The 27,431-nt window shown below is 40.6% G+C and overlaps 1 protein-coding gene and 1 long non-coding RNA gene across 5 annotated transcripts in view; one reads left to right on the top strand and one right to left on the bottom strand.

Annotated features, from left to right (window-relative positions):
• Positions 1-9,439: 9,439 nt before the first annotated feature.
• On the top strand, positions 9,440-17,311 carry LOC126262962 (uncharacterized). Of its 2 annotated transcripts, none has more exons than XR_007546791.1 (3): positions 9,440-9,678; positions 10,952-11,016; positions 17,112-17,311. It is a non-coding gene; the product is annotated as an uncharacterized LOC126262962 (long non-coding RNA). The 2 variants fall into 2 exon arrangements; XR_007546792.1 differs by lacking the exon at positions 17,112-17,311 and adding an exon at positions 11,236-11,362.
• A 2,570-nt stretch (positions 17,312-19,881) lies between these two features.
• LOC126262581 (protein tamozhennic) overlaps positions 19,882-27,431 on the bottom strand; it is a 62,750-nt gene continuing 55,200 nt past the window's right edge. For all 3 annotated transcript variants that reach the window (XM_049959318.1, XM_049959317.1, XM_049959319.1), the window contains one exon: positions 19,882-23,089. In XM_049959318.1, coding sequence (XP_049815275.1) covers positions 21,071-23,089 — 2,019 coding nt within the window. In that variant the 3' untranslated portion in view covers positions 19,882-21,070. The remainder of the gene's footprint in view (positions 23,090-27,431) is intronic.

The following is a 27,431-nucleotide window of genomic DNA, read 5'->3' as shown; positions in this document are numbered from 1 at the left end:
TACAAACGTCTCAAAAATGAGATCGACAGGAAGTGCAAAATGGCTAAGCAGGGATGGCTAGAGGACAAATGTAAGGATGTAGAGGCTTGTCTCACTAGGGGTAAGATAGATACTGCCTACAGGAAAATTAGAGAGACCTTTGGAGAGAAGAGAACCACTTGTATGAATATCATGAGCTCAGATGGAAACCCAGTTCTAAGCAAAGAAGGGAAGGCAGAAAGGTGGAAGGAGTATATAGAGGGTTTATACAAGGGCGATGTACTTGAGGAAAATATTATGGAAATGGAAGAGGATGTAGATGAAGATGAAATGGGAGATAAGATACTGCGTGAAGAGTTTGACAGAGCACTGAAAGACCTGAGTCGAAACAAGGCCCCGGGAGTAGACAACATTCCATTAGAACTACTGATGGCCTTGGGAGAGCCAGTCATGACAAAACTCCACCATCTGGTGAGCAAGATGTATTAGACAAGCGAAATACCCACAGACTTCAAGAAGAATATAATAATTCCAATCCCAAAGAAAGCAGGTGTTGACAGATGTGAAAATTACCGAACTATCAGTTTAATAAGTCACAGCTGCACAATACTAACGCGAATTCTTTACAGACGAATGGAAAAACTGGTAGAAGCGGACCTCAGGGAAGATCATTTTGGATTCCGTAGAAATTTTGGAACACGTGAGGCAATACTAACCTTACGACTTATCTTAGAAGAAAGATTAAGAAAAGGCAAACCTACGTTTCTAGCATTTGTAGACTTAGAGAAAGGTTTTGACAACGTTAACTGGAATACTCTCTTTCAAATTCTGAAGGTGGCAGGGGTAAAATACAGGGAGCGAAAGGCTATTTACAATTTGTACAGAAACCAGATGGCAGTTATAAGAGTCGAGGGGCATGAAAGGGAAGCAGTGGTTGGGAAGGGAGTGAGACAGGGTTGTAGCCTCTCCCCGATGTTATTCAATCTGTATATTGAGCAAGCAGTAAAGGAAACAAAAGAAAAATTCGGAGTAGGTATTAAAATTCATGGAGAAGAAGTAAAAACTTTGAGGTTCGCCGATGACATTGTAATTCTGTCAGAGACAGCAAAGTACTTGGAAGAGCAGTTGAACGGAATGGACAGTGTCTTGAAAGGAGGATATAAGATGAACATCAACAAATGCAAAACGAGGATAATGGAATGTAGTCAAATTAAATTGGGTGATGCTGAGGGGATTAGATTAGGAAATGAGACACTTAAAGTAGTAAAGGAGTTTTGCTATTTAGGGAGTAAAATAACTGATGATGGTCGAAGTAGAGAGGATATAAAATGTAGACTGCCAATGGCAAGGAAATCGTTTCTGAAGAAGAGAAATTTGTTAACATCGAGTATAGATTTAAGTGTCAGGAAGTAGTTTCTGAAAGTATTTGTATGGAGTGTAGCCATGTATGGATGTGAAACATGGACGGTAAATAGTTTGGACAAGAAGAGAATAGAAGCTTTTGAAATGTGGTGCTACAGAAGAATGCTGAAGATTAGATGGGTAGATCACATAACTAATGAGGAGGTACTGAATAGGATTGGGGAGGAGTTTGTGGCACAACTTGACCAGAAGAAGGGATCGGTTGGTAGGACATGTTTTGAGGCATCAAGGGATCACAAATTTACCATTGGAGGGCAGTGTGGAGGGTAAAAATCGTAGAGGGAGATCAAGAGATCAATACACTAAGCAGATTCAGAAGGATGTAGGTTGCAGTAGGTACTGGGAGATGAAGAAGCTTGCACAGGATAGAGTAGCATGGAGAGCTGCATGAAACAGCTGCATCAAACCAGTCTCAGGACTGAAGACCACAACAACAACGTCTGTAGCACATCTCAAATGCTTCAAGTTTCTCTTCCAGTTTTCCCACAGTCCGTGTTTCACTACTATGCAGTGCTGTGCTCCAAATGTAAATTCTCAGGAATTTCTTCCTCAAATTAAAGCCTATGTTTGATACTAGAAGACTTCTGTTGGCCAGGAATACCTTTTTTGCCGGTGCTAGTCTGCTTTTGATGTCCCAACTGCATCGTGTGTCATGGTTTTCAAGCTGCCTAGGCACCACAATTCTTTAACTTCATCTACATCACGACCATCAATCCTGATGTTAAGTTTCTCGCTGTTCTCATTTCCGCTACTTCTCATTAATTTCGTCTTTCTTCGATTTACTCTCAGTCCAATTCTGTACCCATTAGACTGTTCATTCCATTTACAAGATCCTGTAATTCTACTTCTCTTTCACTGACAAGGGAACCTCCCCATCGCACCCCCCTCAGATTTAGTTATAAGTTGGCACAGTGGATAGGCCTTGAAAAACTGAACACAGATCAATCGAGAAAACAGGAAGAAGTTGTGTGGAACTATGAAAAAATAAGCAAAATATACCAACTGAGTAGTCCATACGTATGATAGGCAACATCAAGGCTCACACGAGCTCAGGAGCACCGTGGTTCTGTGGTTAGCGTGAGCAGCTGTGGAACGGGAGGTCCTTGGATCAAACCTACCCTCGGGTGAAAAGTTTAACTTTTTATTTTCAGTTTATGTAACAAAACGCTTATATTTTCATCAATTTTTGGGAGTGATTATCACATCCACAAGAAAATCTAAATCGGGCAAGGTAGAAGAATCTTTTTACCCATTCGCCAAGTGTACGAGTTAGGTGGGTAGACAACATATTCCTGTCATGTGACACACATGCCGTCACCAGTGTCGTATAGAATATATCAGACGTGTTTTCCTGTGGAGGAATCGGTTGACCTATAACCTTGCGATCAAATGTTTTCGGTTCCCATTGGAGATGCACGTCCTTTCGTCTACTAATCGCACGGTTTTGCGGTACGGTCGCAAAACACAGACACTAAACTTATTACAGTGAACAGAGACGTCAGTGAACGAACTGACAGATCATAACTTTGCGAAAATAAAGATACTAAATTTTTCAGTCGAGGGAAGACTTGAACCTAGGACCTCTCATTTCGCAGCTACTCACGCTAACTACGGGACCACGGCGCTCCTTCAGTCCTATAGTCATTGATGTTGCATATCTTCACACGGACTACTCACTTTGTATATTTTACTAATTTTTTTCATAGTTCCACACAACTTCTTCCTGTTTTCTCGATTGATCTGTGTTTAGTTTTTCAAGGCCTATCCACTGTCCCAACTTATAACTAAATCTGAGGGGGGTGCGATGGGGAGGTTCCCTTGTGAGGATAGCAATGTCATCAGCAAATCGTATCATTGAAATCTTTTCACCTTGAATTTAAATTTCGCTCTTGAACATTTCATTTATTTCCATCATTGCTTTTTCGATGTACAGACTGAACGGTAGGGGCGAAGGCTACACTCCTGTCTTGCTCTCTTTTTAATCTGACCTCTTCGTTCTTGGTCTTAAACTCTTATAATTCCCTCTTGGCTCTTGTACATGTTGTATACTACCTGTCTCTCGCTACAGCTTACCCCTATTTTTCTCAGAATTTCGAACATTTTGTACAACTTGACTTTGTCGAACACTTTTTCTAGGTCGACAAATCCTATGAACGTGTCTTGCTCCCATTATTAACTGCAACGTCAGAACAGCCTTTACCTGTCCTAAATCCAAACTGATCATCATCTAATACATCCTCAATTTTCTTTTCCATTCTTCTGTATATTATTCTTGTCAGTAACTTGGACACACGAGCTGTTAAGCTGATTGTGCGATAATTTTCGCACTTGTCAGCTGTTATAGTCTTCGGAATTGTGTGGATGATGTTTCTCCGAAAGTCGGATGGTATATCGTCTGACACACATTCTACCCACCAACATGAATAGTCGTTTTGTTGCCACATCTAATGATTTTTGAAATTCTGATTGAGTGTTGTCCATCCCTTCTGCCTTATTTGATCTTAAGTCTTCCAAAGCTCTTTTAAATTTTAACACTGGGTTTCCTGTCTCTTCTATATCGACTCCTGTTTCTTCTTCTATCACATCAGACAAGTCTTGGCCCCCACACTCTTTACTTATCTGCTCTCTCCTTTGCATTTAACTGTGGAATGCTCAATGCACTCTTAATGTTACCACTGTTGCTTCTAGTTTCGTCCAAGGTTGTTTGGCTTTTGTGCGTGGTAAGTCAGTCCTGACAATCATTTCTTTTCCGATTTCTTCACATTTTTCATGCAACTATTTCATCTTAGCTTCCCTGCACTTCCTAATTACTTCAGTCCTAAGCGACTTGTATTTTCGTATTCCTGAGTTTCCCTGAACATTTCTGAACTTCCTTCTTTCATCCATTAACTGAAGTACTTCTGTTACCCACAGTTTCTTTGCAGTTACCTTATTTGTACCTAAGCTTTTCTTTCCAACTTGTGTGATTGCCCTTTTTAAAGATGTCCATCCCTCTTCGACTCAGAGAACTTCAAGTGAACATCTTCATTCCTTAATACTTCTGTATCCCCCTTCTTTACATATTGATTCCTGCAGACTTGTCTCTTAAACTTCAGCGGTTTCTTAATCACTACAATTGTGATCTTAGTCTATATCTGCACCTGGGAACACCTTACAATCCGCTATCTGATTTCGGAATCTCTGCGTCACCATGATGTAATCTAACTGAAATCTTACAATATCTCCTGGCCTTTTCCAAGTACACCTACTCGTCTTGTGATTCTTGAACAGAGACTTCGTTATTACCAGCTGGAATTTATCACGGCACTCAATTAGTCTTCCTCTCTCATTCCTAGTACCAAACCCATATTCTCCAATAACCCTTTCTTCTACTCCTTACCATACCACCGCATAACAGTCCCCCATGACTATTAGATTTTCGTCTCCCTTTATTACTGAATTACCCATTCAATATCCTCATATAGCCACTTTCTCTTCATCTTCAACTTGCGATGTTTGCATGTATACCTGAATTATCATTGTCAGTGTTGGTTTGCTGTCGATTCTGCTGAGAACAACCCTGTCACTGAACTATTCACAGTAACACACTCTCTGCCCTACCTTCCTATTCATAATGAATCCTACTCCTGTTTTACCATTTTCTGCTGCTGCTAGTATTACCCTATACTCATCTGATCAGAAATACTAGTCATCTTTCCATTTAACTTCACTGACGCTCCCAACTACGAATATCTCGATTGAGCCTTTGCATTTCCCATTTCAGATTTTCTAGCTTTCCTATCACATTCAAACTTCTGACATTCGTCGCCCCGACTCATAGAACGTTATCCTTTTGTTGATTATTCAGTCTTTTTCTCATGATCTGAAGATGCGAATGGGGGCACTGTTACGGCGTAAAGTCAAGCGGCGGCACGCCAGTTGGGAATGACAGAGCAGAGAGTGCTGTGATGAAGACGTCAGCCGACTGCACGTTGACCGACCCCTCTCCAAGACGACAAAGCGATAGCAGCGGCCTCTATGCTAAGAGAACATAAGCGCTGCGCCCGACTAGCTGCGGCTCACTTCTACAGCAGCATCAAGATTAGGCACTTGTAAAGCGGCGACTTAGAAATTGTATGTACTGAAGAAGGTTGTTTATTTCGGATGTTGCCCTTGGCTTGTGACACATCTATGTAATTCTCATGGTAAAGTATTGTCATTCATTTTTCGTAATAAAACTCATTGACACGATTTGTTTGAAGTGTTTGTCTAGCAATCCGAGAAAACAGGTTTACTAGACACGTCATTTTCGACAACTAGGCAGGATTCAGCAGGGACTATTCTGGAATCTTTTTCCAATGGAGATATCATCATGACATTTTTACAATTACAGGCAACATGTCCTTGAATACACATTATGTGTCTTTAATTGAGTGTTTTCTACTGCCTTCTGCATTCTCGTGCCGTTGATCATTGCCAGTTATTCTGCCTTTACGGACAGTTTCCCACTCCAAGGTCAGGAGAGTGCCCTGAACCTCTGTCCGCTCCTCTGCCTTCTTTGAGAAAGCAGTTGGCAGAATGAGGGTAATTTCTTATGCTGGAAGTCTGAAACATATTATGGTGATATGGAAATGTTAATGTACAGTAGTCTGAAGAAAGAAAGATTATGCAAATAAAAGAACAGTGTGCCTTTAATAGACCGTGTTTAGAATTTTATATACATATAAGGCATGTTCCTCATATAAATATTTTTGTCTGGTCGATTTCTAGCAGATTTTGAAAGTGGTTTAGCCGAAATACGTGTGACAGTTGGCAACACTGTGTGAAGTATTTGCTAACAATATTTGTATTGTTTAACGCAACAGGTAGAGGAAAAGACTTAGATGTATCTATTCCTCCAACACAGGAGGTGGGTGTGATATTTAATTTAGGGGGCATTATTGATTATTACAGATGTGATATCAGGCTAGCACACTAAAATGCGTAATTCATTTATTTTCTGAGTTTTATAGCAATATCTTTAGTATTTATTTAGTTTGATTATTTACCTAAGGCTCTATAGCCTTATTAACTATGAAGGAAATGGGCATTAAAGATAAAGGAGAAGTTGTGATCTATGTGGTGAATGCAATAAGCAGTGTCTACAGTTGTTAAGAATGAGCTGTTGGGTTAAGAAAACTAAAGACGATTACTAGAGCTATGAGCATAACGCTGTAATCGCTGGAGTTTATTGCTTAAATTGTATCATTATAATTTAAATATAAAGAAAGAAAGAAGCCGATTTTGCCACACTACAGGGGATGCTTCAAGGTGTTGCATGTAGCTCATCCAAAAGCCGTATTCCTTGTAAACCCCAGAGACGAGTCAAGGAAAGAGATTATACAATGGAATGGAAATGATCGTATGGCATTGTTGGCCGGGAGGCCCCGTTCGGTCTTCTTTAGCTGACGCCACTTCTGCGACTTGCGAGTCAATGATGATGAAAATGATGATGAAGAACACACAACACCCAGTCCCCGGCCGGGAATCGAACCAGAACCCCCTGCGTGGTAGGCGGTAACGCTACAGCTATGCTACGGAGGCGGACATAGCTTATACATCACTGACACATTACATTAATCCATATCCTCAGGAGAATTTGCGATCTTTGTAAATTAGGAGAATGATGGCTATTGGGTATCTTGAGATAACTGTTTTGTTTTCTCTGGAGGTTTCTTTTGCTCTTTCTATCCTGCAATCTTTAACTTAAATCTATCTTCCACTATTTTATACGAGTTTCAATCATAGAACAAAACTGGAATGTTCGCTCCTATTAAAGAGAGACTTAGAGTAGTTCTCTCGTAGAAATAAGAAATGGATATGGAAATACAGGGTGACAATTATTGAACTTTATGAAAAAAAACGTAAATTAGTTACAAATTATGGCGTACACACACTTTGTTCAACATGTTCAAATGGTTCCAATGCCTCTGAGCACCATGGGACTTAACTTCTGAGGTCATCAGTCCCCTAGAACTTAGAACTATTTAAACCTAACCAACCTAAGGACATCACACACATCCATGCCCGAAGCAGGATTCGAACCTGCGACCGTAGCGGTCGCGCCGTTCCAGACTGTAGCGCCTAGAAGCGCTCGTCAACTCCGGCCGGCGATGTTCAACATGTAAACGTCACTTCACGTTTAGGTTATGACACGTTCGATACTCCTACCATCATTGGCGATGATGTGCCGCAGACGAATAGCGAAAGTCTGCATGACCCGCTAAAGTGTCGGAGAATCTGGCAGCCAATCGAGGCCTATGACAGTAGCCTCTGGGTACCACAGAGCCAGAATTCGGTCCCCAAAGTGCTCCTCCGGGACTCAAACACTCTCCTGCTTCGATGGGATGGAGCTCTGTCTTGTCGAAATCAGGGTCACTCTTTTTTTATACACTGGAGGTTACATATCATTGGCCAGTAGCAGCTTCTAGAGACGGCAACAAGAGACTGATTTACTTGTAATCGGGGCCGTCTTTAGGCAGGTGAACATGGGCAACTGCACAGGGCGGCAAAATTTTGGGGGTGGAAAAATCTTGCCATCAATTTTTTTTTTTTTTTGTATAATTTTAATGTTCACTGCATCAGCAATCAGGCATTCAAAAATTTATTGGCAAAGTATTGACAAATATTTGTACCTGTCATTGAAGTCGTATTTTACTTTTCGCTTGTACATATCTTCCATGTATGAGGGCATTGCGACTCCGTCAAACAGGGAGCGCACAAACTGGACCGCGGTCCCTCCCTCTGTGTTGCACGCAACGCTGTGGCATCGTCCCGGCCAAACAGGAGACAGGCGTCCGCACTAGACCGCCATTGTCTGCGTTGTGTAGCTGGCACGCAGTGATTTTCTACACAGTGCGTGGCGAGCAAGTGTGCGCAAGATGGCTGTACAAACAGAAATGCTGATTGAGCTGGTGCGTACAAACGTATTTATTTAAGATATCAGACTCTGTTATTATACAAATGTGATGTAAAAGGCGGCAATAAGGAAGAAAATTGACGCAAGTGTGTATCAATCAGGCATTTTCTTTGTAAATAAATCCGCAGTTGCATGATATAGTACCAGATGAATATTGCAGGGTGCAATACAGTTCAATTCTAGATAATTATGTGCTTGCACAAATTAGTGGTGCCGTTGTCAAACAATTTAAGCTACAAATATGCCGCTTTGACAACAGTTTCTGCAGTATCGATTGTTAAGTGTATAGGACTTAAAAATACTTGTCACTCTTGAACGAGTGTACCGATGGCTTGTTCCACAATATGACGGTCCCTGCATATTTGTTTACTGAAACCTGCTTTTGACGGATCTTCCAAGGCCACTGATTTGGGGAAAGGGGTCGTCAAACACAAAGGGGTCTTCAACAATTGTCAGCGCAAGAGGGACGGGCATGTTTGTGCCTGGTAATGATTTCGGAGGCAGAATACATTTTCCTCGCATGAATTCGCGGAAAAATCGAGTTTTCAAAACTAGTGCTGTCACTGAGTCCGTCATAGCTGGCCATGTCGATAGCCATGGAGTTGTACTCATGATCCATAACTCCAAGCAGGGCACTGAAACCAAATATTTGTACCAAAAATAATTTGAGCCACTGTTTTTACGGCATTTCATCCTAAAATGCTTACCATCTACGCTGCCAGTGCAGTTAAAAAATTACCACCGTTCCATCAATTCTCTACTGGTTCAGTAAACACAATAGTTGTAAAAAGTTGTACAGTTCTTGACACACATATTTGACTTTGCCGGAGCCAGCTGTCCTTCCCGTGCGGAATATTTGTTAGTAACACAAGCACCATTTGAAATAAAACAATTTGCAAATGGCTTGACTGACATGTGAGGCTGTATGAGCACAACGGAAAAATGTACGAAACTCCTACAGCATATACCTAAAATTCATAAAGGTAGGCATAATTGAATCCTTAACGTCCGTTCATCCGGCGGAAATGCCGAAACGGAAAGAGATAAATAAATATGTAGCTGCAGCCACAGATTATCGAAATAGAAGCACGAACTCCACCATTATGCTGGCACTATATGGCAACTTATTTTTGAGTTACGCACACTCGTTGAAGACATTCCCAGCTCCAACACAAACTAATTTAAAAATGCAGCTGGCACAGCATTTTGAGAAACTGAACTTGCTATACTAAACGATGACACACCACCAGATCTGTCTCCTGCAGTCCTTGCGTCACCCAGCTCACTGGTGGCACAACGTATTGCAAATGCTTAAGTCACTGTCGCAATTTAGAAACCAGGTAAATCTTCCAATGACTTATCCAGCACCAGAGAAATGTATGAGAAGGCAAAAGTTCGTTTCAGTATAGACAACGAACCTGTAGCTCGCACTTACTTGTACACAGTGTTGACAATATTTTTCAGGTTTAATTTTATTTATTTTTCCATGTTTTACGGTTATTACTATTTTTGAAAATATATAGTTACAGTAAATAATAAAATAAAGTCAATGCTTTCTAGCATAAAAATAATGGGCTTCTTGTAGCTCGTTTCAGTTTTTGGGATTTTCAGTTGAATGAGCTTGTGTAACGTTTCCAGTTGTTTGTTAGACATTCGAAAAAACTGAAGAAACGGGCTTCACAAGACCACAATTTCTTGCAAAAACGAGAAATTCCTCATCTTGTCGTTTCACATTTCCACTTTCTCCGTTTTCTCGCAGAGAGTGCAAATAGAGGTAACAGTTATCGTTGTGATAACCTGTTTCGGCCTATGTTTACTGGACAGCAGCTGACTCGCTCGTCACCAGCTCCATTCCGCAACTGTATAGCTGCGTCCTGCTCGCGCTGTTTGACCCTCCCTATGGGTTCTCGCGTATAGCGAGGAAGAGCTCAAGAACCAAAACACTAATTTTTTTCATTCCATGTTCGGCTTACTCGCTGAGTTTACTTAGCTGTTAGTTTCGTTAGTTGTTCAAATCTTCATCGACTCATTGTTATGCTACCGTTATACCCGAAACGTTTCACGTGGTTCTCATTGTAACGTTAAGGTATGCAGTTCGAGTACTAACTGGTCTTAGTGAAGTTGGTTCCACTGTAATTAATGTAATCAGATTGAAGTTGATTCTCGACTATCCAGCCACAAGACTATCCGATCTCCGACCCAGCTGGGAATCAAACCCGGGCCCTTAGGATTGACATTCTGTCGTGCTGGCCTCTCAGCCACCGGGGCGGATGGTTTAATACTGATTAAGAACTATGCATGGACAACAGAAAACCAAGACCGACTGGTCAATCTTGTAGTACAAGCCATAGAATCAGCCATGACAGTCAGTCTGTATTTTCAGGAAGTGATGAATGAATTCACAAATATGAAAGTGAGAAGGAAATCATTTCTCTAAGTTAGCAATAGTATGGAAAAGGTCAGTTAAACGGTGTTGTATTATGTATTTGGGACTGACTAAATTTCACATTTAAGTGAAGTAATTTTGGTATAAGGTACTAAACTATGCTGATTTTCTTTGTATTTTTACTGTATATCATGTCTAAGTTTGAAATTTCCGTGGTAATATTTCAGTAGAATGGGGCACTGAACTGCTGTACATCTACACCCATATCTACATGGCTACTCTGCAAATCATAGTAAGTGCCTGACAGAGGGTTCATCGAATCACCTTTACACTAATTCTCTATTATTCCACTCTCAAACAACACTCAGAAAAAAAGAACACTAATACCATTCCATGCAAACTGTAGTAGTTCTTTTATTATATTTAATATTTAACTTTCATATGTGCTTTGTGATGACTGCTTGATTAATTACAAGTGTACTGTTACTCCATACCTACATGCTTATCATAGGGGTACGTTAAGATCAACTTTCGGAGCCTGTACGGGTGAAACCGACAAGTCAGTTCTGCAGGGTATGCTGACCACGCTTCATCCTCCAATGTCTCGGAGAAGAACCCATCAGGGAGGGTATCCTGAGGTGAGGGGTGGTAAGGGATTCTGCCTTTGGGGCTCTATCTTCTTTCTTTCTTCCTTCTCTCCTAGCAAACTCATTCATAATTTTCATTTTCTTACTTCTCCGATAGCAATACCTATTTTATCATCCATCTTTCCACATTTATATGTTTCTATTGCTAAAACCCTTTTTTTCTGCACACCATATCATGGTAATTACATTCTACTAACTTAGGATAGCATGGGGCAGTAACACATACACACAACGACAAAAGAAATAGATAGTAAATTGGCACAGATGCCATGTTTGGTGGAAATATACATGTTATCCACTAATGCATGTCTCCTCCTGCTGTAGAGACCCTTGTTGAGGCTTGCTTGTGCTTTGGCATCACAGCTTGGTGGTGCTGTGCAAGTCAAGGAGAAAAGGGGCTCTGGCAAGAATGTAAATGACGAAACAATTGAAGAATCGTAGTAACTGTCATTTACCCTCTAATGTAAAACCATCACACGTACATATTAAGCTCTATTAGGAGCTACACATTATGATCAATCTGCATCACTCGCAATTGTAAAAATAAGTAATTGTACAGTGTAAATCTTGCTGTTATAGTACAGAAGAGTTAACACAAACCTGATTACATCATTTCAGTCGCTAAAATGGATCAGAGTTCTCTTTCAGCACACACCCCAACTGCAAAGGAGAAGAAATCCTATAGCAAAGTTTAGTGGCTGCATAGTATGTCCACTACAACAATTAACTTCAAGAATGGCAACATAAAATAATCTGGAAGGTAAAGTCGACACACATGCGACTGGGTGACAAGATTTTACATGGAGTGCATCACACCATAACTAACCAACCACACGGTTACATATCTTTGCACAACACCATATACTAGTGACTTTATACTGTTCTTGACTGAGAAGTCTGTGAGTTCATGTCCCAAGAACACAATATAAAACTGAATGCATATAATTATCATGAAACGTGTGGAAATAATCACACATGGACTGTATAGTGGAATAACTTTAAGCAACCACAAGACATGGAACATTGTGGCAAATTGTACTTTACTTAGATAACTGCTACACTGGTCCACACAGCTGTGAAAATAATTAGCTGTGTCACACATCAGAATTTTTAAGTTAGGCATTGATACAATGTAAATCCAGAGCTATTAATGTACTTTCTTGTTAACTTTTTGCCAGTGGCCTTGCCCCAGTGGTAACACTGGTTCCCGTCAGATCACCAAAGTTAAGAGCTGTTGGGCTTGGCTATAGCACTTGGATAGGTCACCATCCGGATCTGTTGGCAAGTGGGGTGCATTCAGCACTTGTGGGTCCAATGAGGAGCAACTGGATTGAGAAATAGCAGCTCTGATCACAAAAACTGACAATGGCCAGGAGAGCAGTGTGCTGACCACATGCCCCTCCAATCTGCACCCAATGACGTCTAGGGGCTGAGGATGACATTGCGGTTGGTTGGTACCTTCTTCAAGGTGTGTTCGGATGGAGTTTGTTCAATTTTTTTTTTGTTACAGCTCAACTACGCAGCTTCATGATTTCTTAAATACACCTTAATTTGTTAACTTTTGGTTTCTGTTCTATTACCACTTCTTGAATTTGTCAAAATGAATGTAGTTTGCTTGAAATGAAACTAAATCACTTGACACTCAAAAAACATACTGCATATATATCTCCTTGCTTTCATGCTTTGCAGGAAACAGTAACAATCCAACTATTCTATATATTTTTAGATACTTTGTGAGATTCATATTGGATACTCTGTAGCATTAGGTAACCTTAGAAATTCAACAAAATCCTGTAATGCTTAGGAGGGTCACACTTAATTAACAGATTGCTACAAATATAAATTTAACTGATTTAATCAGCTCATGGTGAAATTTTTAATATGTTACACAATCCACGTATATTAACTTACTATACAAACTTTTTGCCATTTTCAGTATATGAGAGTAGTTTGATAAGGATGGTAAATTTCCATGAAAGAATGGAACATTTTTGTTGTGCCTTCATGGTTGGTGAGCTATATTATTCCAAGGATTGTATAAAGAATTTCAGCAATGTACACTCTACTGTTTCTTACTGATAGCCATCTGTATTGACCAGTGTGTCAACTGTGACTGAAAATTGAGAAAACTGAGTTTTATGCTGTCACAAAACATTTTCATTTGAAAGGCTGAAGACCGTTTACTTTTGGATTAATAAATTCTTCTGGTCAGACAAAAACCGAAGATGAAGCGTGGTCTGCCTACCTAACTGATGTCACTGCAAAGGGAACCATGGCAAAATCCGTGATATGGTAATGCAAGACTGCTGATTAAAACTTTGTGAGATTGCTGAGACAGCAGGCATCTCAGCTAGTGAATGCTGGCCTGAGAATAGGCTATAAAGAAGCTGTGTGTGAGGTGGGTGCCACATTGCTCACTATTGACCAAAAGTGCATCCGACACAACATTCCAGCATAGTGTCCGCAATGTTTAGTCACTATTTGCAACACTTTTTGCACAGATCTGTGACTTTTTCTGGTATCAGTTGCACAGAAGTTGAATGCCTACTGGAGCAAATGGACCTCAATGGACGATAGAGGACAGGGTCACCGCAGCTGCACCCGCCTAGTGGCTGTGCCACGTGAATACACCCGCCAATAGTGTCCCTCATGGCCAGCAAAAATACTGCCACACCTCAACCTTTCGGTCAGTCGTGTACTTCGTCTGATAGCATTTGTCACTACCTCTGCCGTACTACTGACTACTTGTTGGTGACTTTGCTTTGATTTTGGTTTTCCTGTTTCGCCTCAATTTGGATTTTGGCTTTTACTTGACCAGTTGAAAGCATTATGTTGAAAGTTGCGAAGGTTGCTATTGATTTACTCTTGTTGTGTCGGGTCTGCCAATCGGTCAGCCCTGTTGCTCGACTTCAGTGTGGGCTCGAGTCCCATTCACAGGCGGTCTTCCTGCCTTGTGTTGTCACCATTTCTCTCCTGTTTTTCTGATGGCTACTCATGGATATAGCATTCATCATTACATATAAAAGTCAAAATGGTAGTCAAAAGAATGGACAAAGGCTGGTGAAAGTGCACCGAAAAAGGCCATTTTGTCAGCTGGTAAGGTGACGGCCACTGTTTTTAGGGATTTCAAGGAATAATCTTTATAGATTACTCGGAAAAAGACAGAAACATAACTGTAGCCTACCCTATTATGCTTGACTGTTGGATTGTTTGAAACTTGCATTGGTTGAGAGAAGACAAAGCTTAGCATGCAAAAAAAGTGCTCTTTCACAAGGATAATACACCATCCCACACATCAGGGATAACAATGGTGAAAGTGTCTGAATTGGGCTTGGAACTGGTTCCTAATCCACCTTATTCAGCAGACTTCGCCCAAGTAACTTTTCATTTTCTCTAATTGGAAACTTGGGCTTTTTTACTGGGGGAAAAAAAATCATCAAATGAGGAAGTGATTATTGCAGTCAACAAGTATTTTGCAGTGTGTGACAGAACCAATTTTTCCGATGTGATGAAAAAACTGGACCACATTTATAAACCTCAAATGAGACTATGTCATGGAGTGAGGTGAGCTGGTTATGAAACAATTTTTTTCTTGCTTTTTCCCCATACTTGTCAAACCACTCTCATAGTCTCCATTTATTTACACAAAATGTTCTTGCTGTTCAAATTTATTTGTGGTAGAAGTCTGTTCCACTGTTCCAATAGATTGACATGCTGCATTCTGAATGCCCTCCAGTGTCTTACCATTGGTCTGATAGTTGTTATTTCCCAAAACCAAAGTGACTGTAGCTGGATGATTTCATGTTGGATGTACAGAGAGAGTGCAGAAGACTTGCCCACCCAAACATCCCACTTTTCTCCACAGTGGCAAAATGTGTGTGAGGCTGCACTTTATCCTGCTGCAGGATGATCTATTCCCCAGGGAGTTTATCAAACAATGCACAATAGACCTTCAAAAGAGTCTGTATGTGGCAGATAGCACTTATGGTCTGACCAGGTCAAGAAAATCAACCAAACTACGACCCTCTGTATTCCAAAAGATGTCTCCCAAACAGTTTGCACTGATCTTGCTCTCTTCCTTTGTGGCAAATACAAAGGGTGTCATTCCATACTCTGGTGTTTGTTTCAGGCTGACCAAGATGTCCTCAGATTTTGTCAACTGTCACAATACTCACCAAAAATGACTTCCTTAATTTTAAAATCTCTGAGGAAATTTTTGTGAAAATTGTGGTCTTCAATCAGTAAACTTTTAAATCCAATGGGCACACTCCTTGGAATGATTTCTTACACTGTGCTATGTCCTACAGCAAGTTACGTTGTGATGTATTTCACAGTGACATGTCACTCTTCTCTAATGGACTCATCAATTACGTTTTTGTGGACCATTGGATGACTGATATTAGCCTCATCTACCATGGTCGTTTTCCCACATTTAGAGTGCTTCACACATCTCGTAATGCTGCAGGCACCCATGCATATGTCTCCTTATACACAATGAAGTTTGAAATGCAACATATTTTACTCCTCTTTAACAAGGAATTCCACAACAGCATGCTGTAAAAAGAAACATCAATGTCGATCATATAGTAAATAACCTTTAGTTAGGTGGCAGAAGTTAAAAAACTCAAAAATGTGAACAAACAGTGTATAGTCAGCACATTAAAATAATGCTGTCGTTTTTATTAAACTGTTGGAATTGCAGTTGAACCTGTTCATGGCATTCGGTACAGCCATTTAAAAATCCTTTAAATGTAAGCTCTTCACTCCAAATGGACTACCAACCAGAACAACAGCTGAGCAAGGAACTCATGACACAGTTTAATTCGTTAGCTTTTTGAAAAGTGATTTTATACACTGTGAAAGAACATCAACATCACTCTCATAAATATATACTGTGCAGAACAGTATCAGCAAAATATCAACATATCCACCACGGTCACTATGTTATGCTACACTGTATGCAGGCAGAGGGGTGCACAGATTCCTCCCTAAAGGGGAGGACATGGGAGCTGCGGAGCTGGTACTAGCTTTAAAATGCCTTTGGGAGAGGAGACCCCATTGGAATAACTGCCTATATAAGGGAGTGGTTGGTTCTCTGTGACACAGGAGAAGGGCAGTACCAGTTTTGACCCAGCATTGGCTGAAAAAAAGGGCATCAGAAAGGAAGGAAAGGTTAAACACAGGCATCTCATTCCATGTCATTAGTGAAGTAACATTTAAAGAAGATATCCTACCAAATGCAGTGAACAAATTGATGAAAATGGATCCATTCAAAGCAATATCCGAAAGGAAATCTCCACTTTCTGAAAATGGGATGCAAATGCTACACTGCAGTTCAAGAGAAGGATTTGGTGAAATGAAGCTTCCCAACAAAAAATTCTCAACCCTTGAGTATTGTTGGTAAGCCACAATAAATCTGCATATCAATAGAAATAATTAAAATACAAAGAGGAGCCACATGATTTGCAATCAGTGTAAATGTTTAATGCCACAGTACAACAGATATGCAATAATGAAAAAGAAACTACATGTAAACCACTTTCTTCAAACCAATGGCTTTCTTGAACTATTCCAAAAACTTGCCTCCACAGAGCATCAAATGACACACAGAGACTTGCAGATTCTAACTCTATATGCAGGTGCTTTTAACTATATTTCAGCTTACAATTGGTGTAATGACATTCTTTTATTTTACTTTATATGGACACTGTAAATCACTGACAAACTGTATTTGTTTCAGGTCCGCAGACAACAGCACCACAAAGAAAATGTCTTCAAGTGGATAAATGTAACAATAAAGATTGCAAACATGAAGTATTTGTCAAGATTAAGTTGTGTTATACAAATGTATTCAGTTATCGGATGGTGTCTACAGAATTAAAGGCTGAAAAAAGTGACTTTTGATGACAGAGCTCTATCAAATTAGAAGATGGAGCTCTAAACAGTTTCAAATTAAGAAAATAAAGAGAACAATTTAAAACAACTGAAATTGATATCTAATGTTTAAAATATCAACAATGTAGGAAAACACATATTGCTAATTGCCGTAAAGAAGACATGTTAAGTTGCTGACAGGCATAATTAAAAGACACTTACATAAAGGTTTCAAAGCAACTGTCACGTGGGATGCAAGCAGTAATCTGGAGGGGGTGGGAAAGGGGTAGTAGTGTATGTGTGGGGAGAGAGATGAACGCTGATGGGTGGAGTGGGGAGAGAGATGAACACTGTCTGGCGAAGTGTGCAGGGACTAGAATGCTTGTGGGCGGAGTGTCAGAAGGTTGTGGGGCAGGGAGGAGGGAAAAAAAAAAAGAGTAAAAAAAAAAGGAAAGGAGCACAGAAAGACGGGTGGATGCATTGGCAGAGGATAGAAAATAAACAGGGGAGAGATGGGAATGGGGAGGAGATGATAGGACATAGGGGGTGGAAACTGTTGGGTTGAGGGTGTAGGGACAGTAGTTACCGGAGGTTGAGGCTGGGATAATTATGGGAGATTATTATTTTTTCATGTGACTAGGGCCTCCCGTTGGGTGGTGCAAGTCTTTCGATTTGACGCCACTTCGGCGGCTTGCACGTCGATGGGGATGAAATGATGATGATTAGGACAACACAACACCCAGTCCCTGAGCGGAGAAAATCGCCGACCCAGCCGGGAATCGAACCCGGGCCCTTAGGATTGAAATTCTGTCACGCTGACCACTCAGTTACCGGGGGCGGACATTATGGGGGATACTTACCTATCATCATTCCCCGAAATGAGGGATATCCTAGCCGAGATACTTCCCACCCCTCCTAAAGTGGTGTTCTGTCACCCATCCCTATCCTAGTTCATCCTTATTCCACTACCAATCCCAACACCTTGCCAGGAGGATCATATCCCTATGGAAGACCCAGGTGCAAAACCTGCCCAATCCACCCACCCAGCACTTCCTATGCCAGTCTTGTCACTGATTTATCCCACTCCATCATGGGTCTGATCACCTGAGAAAGCAGCCATGTTATTTATCAGCTCTACTGCAAACACTGTGCAGCTTTTATTTACATTGGTCTGACTGCCAACCCCGCCGCTTGTAGTGCAAGGATGAATGGCCACCGCCAAACTGTGGCCAAGAGCAAAGTAGAACACACTGTGACACAACATACAACTGAACATAATGCTTGGTTTCAATGGCTGTTTCACTACCCGAGCCATCTGGATCCTTCGCTCTACCACCAGCTTTTCTGAAATGTGCAGGTGGGAGTTATCCTCACAACACATTCCCTGCTCCCGTAATTATCTCAGCATCAACGCACATAACTACTGTCCCCACATCATCCATCCAACAATTTCCACCCCCTCTGTACTATCACCACCTCTCCACTCCCATTTCCCATCCTATTTATTTGCCGCTTTCTGCCAACGCATCTGCCCATCTTTCCCTGCTCCTCTCCTTTTATCCCCACACTTCCCTGCTCCACAACCTTCTGACACTGCACCTGTTGGCATTCTAGTCCCTGCACACTCCACCAGACAGCGTTCGTCTCTCTGCCCAGCTGAAAACTACTATCCCTTACTCTTCCCCATACCTGCCCCCTCCAGATTGCTGCTTGCACATTTCGGCCTGAGATGCTGGAGTTGGCAGTCATGTGAGTGAGGTGTACTTGCTTGTGTGTATCAATGGTGTGTGTCTCTCTATTACTGATGAAGGCTGCAGCTGAAAGTGTTATGTACGTGCCTTTTAATTATGCCTGTCTGCAACGGCTGCAGCTGAAAGTGTTATGTAAGTGCCTTTTAATTATGCCTGTCTGCAACTTGACGCATCTTCTTTATGGCAAGTAGTTCAAAAATGGTTCAAATGGCTCTGAGCATTGACTTAACATCTGAGGTCATCAGTCACCTAGAACTTAGAACTACTTAACCTTATTAACCTAAGGACATCACACACATACATGCCCGAGGAAGGATTCGAACCTCGACCATACCAGTTGAGTGGTTCCGAACTAAAGCGCCTAGAACCGCTCGGCCACCGCGGCCGGTGCCAAGTAGTAATCTGTCTTTTTCCACTTTGTTTATATTCCTACCTGGTGTTTCCATTGTTTGATTTAATGTTTAAAATACATCTATATATTAATTTTGGGCATCTTTACAGCTACAGTAGGGGATAGTTTACTATAATGTTCTGGTTTCTAATTTATAATCATGAAAAAATAAAAGTTGTGTAGCAGTTGCATTCCAGTGACATATACGAAGTTCCTTTTTTTTTCGTACCAGTTGCCTAAGCAAACAGTTTGTGACTGAAGAAATTATCTTCGTTTGGCATTCAGCTACAAGGTTCTCTTCTTTCATCGTTCACATCTTGAATGTCTTACAGTGGAAAGAAATAGATCTTTATCATAAAGTTTATCTTGTATATTTCTGCTGAAATAAACTTTTACTTGTATAATGCAGCATGTAGAACCTACCATTTTCCCATGCAAATTATTAAAATATATGTGATAACAAAACACAAGGAACATAAAACACAAACATGCAATGAATAAAGGAAATTACACTGTTTTTATTCCACAAAAAACTTTTACTTGAGCAGTAAAAATGTAAAAGCATTAACTGTATTGCTTCCTGTCAAATCAACATCACATAAGTGCAGTAGATAATGAATAGTGGGGGTGGGAGGATTAATACGCTTCATCATCTCTCAAAATTCTTTTGAAAGACATAGGACAAAGATGCAGCTATTTTAACAAAAACTTGGTTACAGTACCTTGTTGTGCTTGAAACGCCACATTTTTCTGGCCAATTCAAAAGAACTGACACGTTTTCACTCTTTTAAAAAACTGTCCCAATTGACAAATGATTCTGAACCTTACAATCCTGCCAGATTTACACATTTCTGCAGATATAATTAACACTGTTAGAACATTTACGAAACTACTTTTCTAAAAAAATGTACATAATGTTTCTTCAATGATATTTCCTTATATTTCTTGGTGAACAAAACATTTCCCTTCACTTAATTAAGCAAAGAGGTATTTCTCAAGTAATAACAAAGTTTCATTTTCTTAAGCAACACATGTGGCTGCATGCTGTTAACACAATATGCTCAATGCCCTAACAGTTATTTCCATCTGGTACAACACCTGCTTTATATAAGACATTTCTGTTGTGAGATTATGTAAGAAATTGTAGCCTGAAACTGATGTTCAAATTATCAACAACAGTAAATATCTTTACCATAAACGTAGAGTCCATACTAGCATACTTAACAAAGGCAGTAGTTACTGAATAAATAAATCAATTAAAAATACAACGTAAATGCAGAAAATAAAATTTTTCTCTTACTGTGAAAATATATAAAGAAATTTCATTCCTAGAAATATATCTGGGAAAATTTCCCGAAGAAGTACAGCATTGTGTGTTTAGAATACAAAACCATTAAAAAGAATTATTACAGAAAAATGAACACATGAAGAAAGGTTTATGAACATATGTCAACGGGAACACTATTATGTTCAATGGTTTGTGTATATAAAACATTAATGCAAATTCATTATAAAAGTATTATTAAGTAGAAAACAGAAAGGGGGAAAGGGGGTGGGTGATCACACAAGAAGAAATTGTGAATAACAAGCAATAAAATTTTATAAATATACAGACCTGTGAACGAGGTCAGTCTAACATTTTTAGATAGCTGGACTGTTACTTGCAGTCTGGTCACAATACTGCTAAATGTATGTTGGGGAGTCTTTCAGACTGCAGTCACATGCAATACACGTATCTACACCTTTTTCATTCACCAGTGTGCACTGCGGACATTCTCGGCCTCCACTGGCAAGGGGTTTGATTTCTGATCCTCTGACTTTCGATTTACCACACATCTCACAAACTTCACGTGTGGAATTATTTAAAAAAGTGCATGTACTACATTCCCACTTATCAGACTCATGTTCAGAGAAATTGCTTACTTCTGTACAGTCTTTCTGCTTCAGTTCTTTCTCGTTTGACCTAGGTACATCACCAGAGGGATTGACACGATTAGTGTGATCAGAAATCCTTCTTGGGTCCAAAGTTGCAGACGAATACTGCACACTAGACTGCACATTCTTTTTACTATGTTTCTTTGGTTCTCTAGGTAATGTTTTTGTTGAGCTCTTGTTTACTTGAACATTTGATTTGCTTGTTTCTGTAACAACAGATACTGGTCTCTCTCTGGATGGAACACTAGCTCCAGAATAATAATCATTTGGACTCTCAATTGCATCAGCTCCAAGAGATGTTTTCGAAGTATGTGGTTTCACATAAATGTCATTATCTTCTTTCATACCTTTTTTACTCACATTCTTTTTTGATTCCTTGGGAAACGTCTTAGACATTTTTGCAACGTCTGAACTGCCACCAACATTCAACCTACTTACTTCAGAGTACATTACTTCCTTAGGGGGTGACGACATGTTGTCATACACACTACCACGGCCATCTAGATTTTCATTCACTGCTGTTTTCTTTGAATTTCTTGATCCCTCACCATCACATTCCAATTTCATCCTATGCAGAGCTTCATTTATTTTCATTGGTCTTCTCTCTGGTGGACTAGATATCTTTTTATGATATTCTTCAAGCCTCAATTCCATTAAGGTGTTTTCAAGACTTGACATTTCGATAGCCTGTTGCTTTGACGGCTTCAGTTCCTTATGATTAGATTTACTGTGTTTTTCTGGGGAGAGAACATTTGGCCTATCTGCTAAATCTTTACTGTAACCTTGGCTCTCGAGGCTTTTGAAAACATAGTTCCAAGCATCAAATGTTCCTTTACCATCTTCTTTCGCCTTGCTTAATGAAGGATGGTCTTCAATGCTATCTATATCATCCAAATATGACAAGTGATCCTGAGAATTTACAGGTGCAACAAACCTGCCACTACTATCAACTTGTCGTTCACAATTCTTTTTCAGCTGTGCTTGGGAACTATGCTGCTTCACTACTCTTGGTATCAATATGGAAGAATCTGGTCCGGGAAATGACTGCTGGTGATTGACACTAGTACTCTGTGCAGGATTCGTATTTTCTAATTCTATTAACTGTCCAGTAGGGACAGTATAACCATAGTTCTGCATCACAGTCGGGTTTTCCAATAACTGTCCTGACGGAGGATAGCCGTTTTGTACTGCTTGAGGTGGGATGTGATTCACTGCCAATGGACCAGGAAATTGATGTATGTGGCTACTGTTAGGATAAAGATCTTGAGATTTTAATACGGGATGTGGAGCAGGTGGTACCTGATAGGCAGTGTGCACAGGAGCAGGTACTGCAACCTGGTAAGGTACTGATTGTGGCACACTTGTAACACCTGCATATCTCGATTGTGATGGTAGAGTGTACGCAGCATGAGAGTTGCCCAAAGCGTAAGTGGGTGAATAGTAGTTATACCCTAAATGTGGAACATGGTGTTGAATTTGTCCATATACACAACCAGCCGCTGGAGAATGATAATGGGGTGAAGTGCCATATGTGTCAAATGCTGGAGGTGGGTGGTGATAAGGAGCTGAAATCAGCTGCTGCTTTTGCTGCTGCTGCTGCTGTTGTTGCACCTGCTGCTGTTCTTGATAATGGCGCTGATGAAGTCTATATATCAAACCTCTGGTAGCATTTTCTGGAGAACCAGCATGATTCTCACGGTATTCCAGAACATCCAGCCATGTACAATGAAACCGGCTTGACACTTCTTCCCAAATGTGTTTCAGCAACTGTAAACAATACTGAAGATATAGCTCTGGAACTTGCAGGAACGTACACAACACCTGGTGAGTATTAACAAGTCACCAAGACAAAGAGAATATTACAAAGTGTAGTTTATACACAAATTCACTACATTCTTTAACAGTTACTTTATAAGAAGGGAAACATCTACTCAGCAACTATTGAAACAGGAAGAAATGGATAAGGGATAACAGACACACAAATTTCTAGCTTTTAGGATTAATTACACTTTTACTGGGAGAAGCAAATAATGTAAAAAGCTGTAAAGGTGCTGAGTGGAAGAAACACCTCCTCAAACCTTGAATCAAGAGACACACAAAATACAGGAAACATGTGAAAAATCCTTCTGTACAAAAATAGGCTAAAATACTGGAGTGGGGCTTAATGCAGTGTGACACATCACATTTTCTCAGAAAATAAACAAAAATCTCCTTGTTGTGCAGCCTCCAGTACTGATACTGTGGTAAAACATAAAAACATAAATACTGTTGTGTGAGCACTTTAACTCCAGAGCTCATTTTCTTACTTAACGCTATTGCTCTGATAATGTCTCTTCTTCTCTCTGGGTCACAAATGTTCTGAGCTTCCAGTATGGTTGGGATTGTATAAACAGGATAAAGATGCTACATTTAAAGTCACGAGAGCCCGCAGACATCATGGAAAAATGTAACGTGCTAAATACAATTGCTGAAGAAAAACATAAACTTATGATATGAGACAGGAGGACATAAAAGATGACTGTTGCCTCTAAAGAACTATCATTATCATTATCATCATCATCATCATCATCATCATCATCAGGAAGTTCTTCCAGCTTCCGAACATTTTGTCTGCATCTGTTTCTGTTTTGGTAGATTTCCTTCCTCACTACAGCATCCCATGATCCAGCTACCTTTTTCTTGGATTTCCACGTGGTCTCTGTCTTGTCATGTTCCTTTACAAGTACTGATTGGCAATTTGGTTAAGCTTCATCCATATCACATGAGCAAACCACTCCACTCTAACTGCACTCAGCCTTCCTTCCATGGGCACTTCTGCTTGCAGGTCTCTCCTTAGTGTTCTACCACAGTTCCACCTGGTGTAATAATGGCTCTTGTGAGAGACTAAGCAAAACAATGTCATAAGGGGAAGGGGGGGGGGGTACAAAGGCCGTCTCAGTAATAAGGCATCCTGGTGCAGGAACACATATTCAGCTAGCTGATAAAGCAGAAGACGCCATCCAGGGTCTCTGAAACAAAGAATTTCTACACATTACAGCATTCAAGGGATTTCTGGAGGCACTGATCTGACTGATAAACTAGGGCAAATGAGATCATGATTGCCTGGGCCAGGTGCCTCAGACCTGTTATGATTTAGCGTACTGGACTGCTGCTGTTTCAGAGACACTACCTGACCCGGCTTGCACTTACACTATGAATTCAGAGACACATCATGAATTATGCAATCATCACCAAAAGAGGAGAGGTCTACGCCCGCCTACCACCTGAGATGATTCAGCAAGGCTGGCACAGTCACTCCTGTCAACAGCTGCAGGCTGCTGCCTGTGCTGAGTCTGGATGCTGCTGACTTCGTATCTCCACACTGTTGGGCCATCTGCTGGTTGACTACCACCTGCTGATGGACACCGTTCTGGTGGGCCTTGGGCTCAAGTCTGGGTCACCTAGGCACTCAGTCATCACCATGCAATCGAGCAAATGTTGTTCCCGTACAACGTCCTGGTGAGCATATGCTGTCACTGTCTGCCAGCATTCAGTGCGGGCACATTCCACTGTTACTATCGATGCTGGAGGTCGCAGTTTAATTCCACCTGGCCCGATACATGCTGTGCTGAGCAACTCAGTCAAGCCATCTGCTTCTGGCCACTTGCCATCCGTCAATCGTGTGCCGCATGGCACCACTCCTGAGTAAGCACCAGTGCCACTGTGCTGACAGGAGCATGTTACCAGCTGCTGCCTTCGTCTGAAGGAACACGCAGCGCACCATCCTTCTGAAGGGTTTATGTTGAAACTGACATGCTTCAGCAGCTGAACCGCCTACAACATGGAGGCATTGGCCACCTTCCCGGATCCGTCTCACCGCTGTAACTGTTAAGGAACAAAGGGCTAATTCAACCAGCACTGTTTCCGACTCCTGCCACCAATCCGCTGCAACCACGGCCTGGGAAGTGCCAGCTGCAATATGTTCTGAACCATCAAACAGCTAGCTTCATGTGCCACTAGGTTAGTACATCCTGACCTCCACAAGTGGTGTCAGAAGTTATCGGCTGCTATGGAAGGGTGGATTGTAAATGTGATCACCAGCTCTGGCTAGCAGCTTTGATGAAGCAGTATGTGAGTGGACTTACTGTTTATTCTACCATTTTCCTGGTCTCGTGCAAGCATATGGTTAGGAGAACCAATTGCTACAGAAATTTAAAGATGGAGTTTATGATGATTGAAGAACCTGCCAATCTTTCTCAATTATGAAGAAATGATAGGGAATATTATGCTGGTATGCAGCCAGCAAGATGCACACAGTGCAATCTGTTGGGCTACAGTGCACCATGTGCACAGTCAGCATCTGACACTATAGCCAGTTTGCCAAGCAGTGTGAAGAGTTAAGAACATTACCATATTTACTCGAATTTAAGCTGCACTCAAATCTAAGCCGCACCTGAAAAATGAGATTCGAAATCGAGGAAAAAAAAATTTTTCCCGAATCTAAGCCACACCAGAAATCTGAGACTCGAAATTCAAGGGGAGAGAAAAGTTTTAGGCCGCACCTCCAAATCGAAACAAAGTTGGTCCATTGTAATATGAGACACAATTTAGGTCAAATGAATGACGATACAGCTATAGTAGTTTGGTTCAAGTCGTAAGCTTAGCAGTTAAGCTTTACCAGGTAGCTGTTACTATGCGTTAGGCGCTCCGTCCGTATTTATACGGGTACCCTTCCTTTTTCACGTGCTTCGTCTGGTTTGAATTGATTGCTTATATTTCTTTGATCTGATAAGTGCCGTTCTCTTTGTTATAGGTGCTTACATCACTCAAAGCTGAAAATGCATTACTGTACTGTGTCATGCATTGTTTGTCGCATTCTGATAATGAGTGTTTACGACCTGTCGCCGCTCGCGGCATGGCTTGCTTTTGTGCGCTATACCGCTGCTTACAATTTTTTTAAAAAAGAGAGGAATTGTCTCATTAGCAAAACAATGGCAAGAGACTGCTATTTGTTGTTACTTACACTGCCGCTTTCTTTAATAATGATCAACAAGAACCAAATAATAGACTGCGTATGATAGAAGATGTTCTGAACGATAGTTTAGCGAAAATTTTTCTCCATTTGAAAATCTTTGCAGACGCCTCTTTAGTACATTACATTCTGCACAGAAATTAGAGTCATCTTAGATTTAAAAATCTAATCAATTGCCGTGCTTCATTTCTGACTGTATTACTATTCGGCATAAGAATAATGCGAATATAAAAATGACATGATATGTATATTCTTCCGCGTTTGCTGTTGTCTCACTCTAGTTTCGTAGTTTATCAGGCAGATAGGATTTACATGAGATAGCAGCAAACACGAAAGAATACATGGCAAAATCTTTATATTCTTTATTATTATTATGGTGAAGAGAATACTGCATGTGATTCACAATTTATAAAAGTTCCTATTAGCAACCATCTCTTCTCACAGGTAGGAAAAAATTCAGAACACAGAGTTGGCCATTTTGACAAACATCCCAAACAGTCTTGCCAGTCGGATTTTCATAGTGCATTGAAATGCTGCTACATTCGAAGATGAACAATACGGAATTTGTATTTACTTCATTGGATAATGTATGAAAATGCAGTGGTCGAAACTCAGGGCAGAGAAGAAAAGCTCGTCTTCCACCTTTTTTTTTAAATTCATTTACTGACGCAAAGGTTTTGGTGCCAGTATTTATCTTTGTGCCTGCGAAGCGCTACATATATTCGACAACAGAAGTTAGTTGTGGCGGCACCTACCAACATTTTTCAGAACTTCCGCTTTGCACTCGATTCTAAGCCGCAGGCGGTTTTTTGGATTACAAAAACCGGAAAAAAAAGTGCGGCTTAGATTCGAGTAAATACGATAGTTGAAAAGACTAAAATCAGCGTGTCATTACTTCAATGTGTCTCTGTTATCATTATCTTTGTTTGTTCTCTGTTACTGTGTTATTTTTAATTTTGGTGGGAAAAGGTTGTGCAGTGCAGAGCCAAGATTCACAGTGTGTTTCCTCAGAAGAGGCATTTCAAAAGCTTTGGTAGATCAAACAGAGGTTCTAAAAGGCAAGCAACATGCAGATTCAAGGAATTAGCTGAAATGAGG

This window comes from Schistocerca nitens, chromosome 6 (genome assembly GCF_023898315.1).
Source record: "Schistocerca nitens isolate TAMUIC-IGC-003100 chromosome 6, iqSchNite1.1, whole genome shotgun sequence".
NCBI classification, from domain to species: Eukaryota; Metazoa; Arthropoda; class Insecta; order Orthoptera; family Acrididae; genus Schistocerca; species Schistocerca nitens.
The sequence above is the reverse complement of the archived record's forward strand: the minus strand, read 5'-3'. Positions and strand labels throughout refer to the sequence as shown.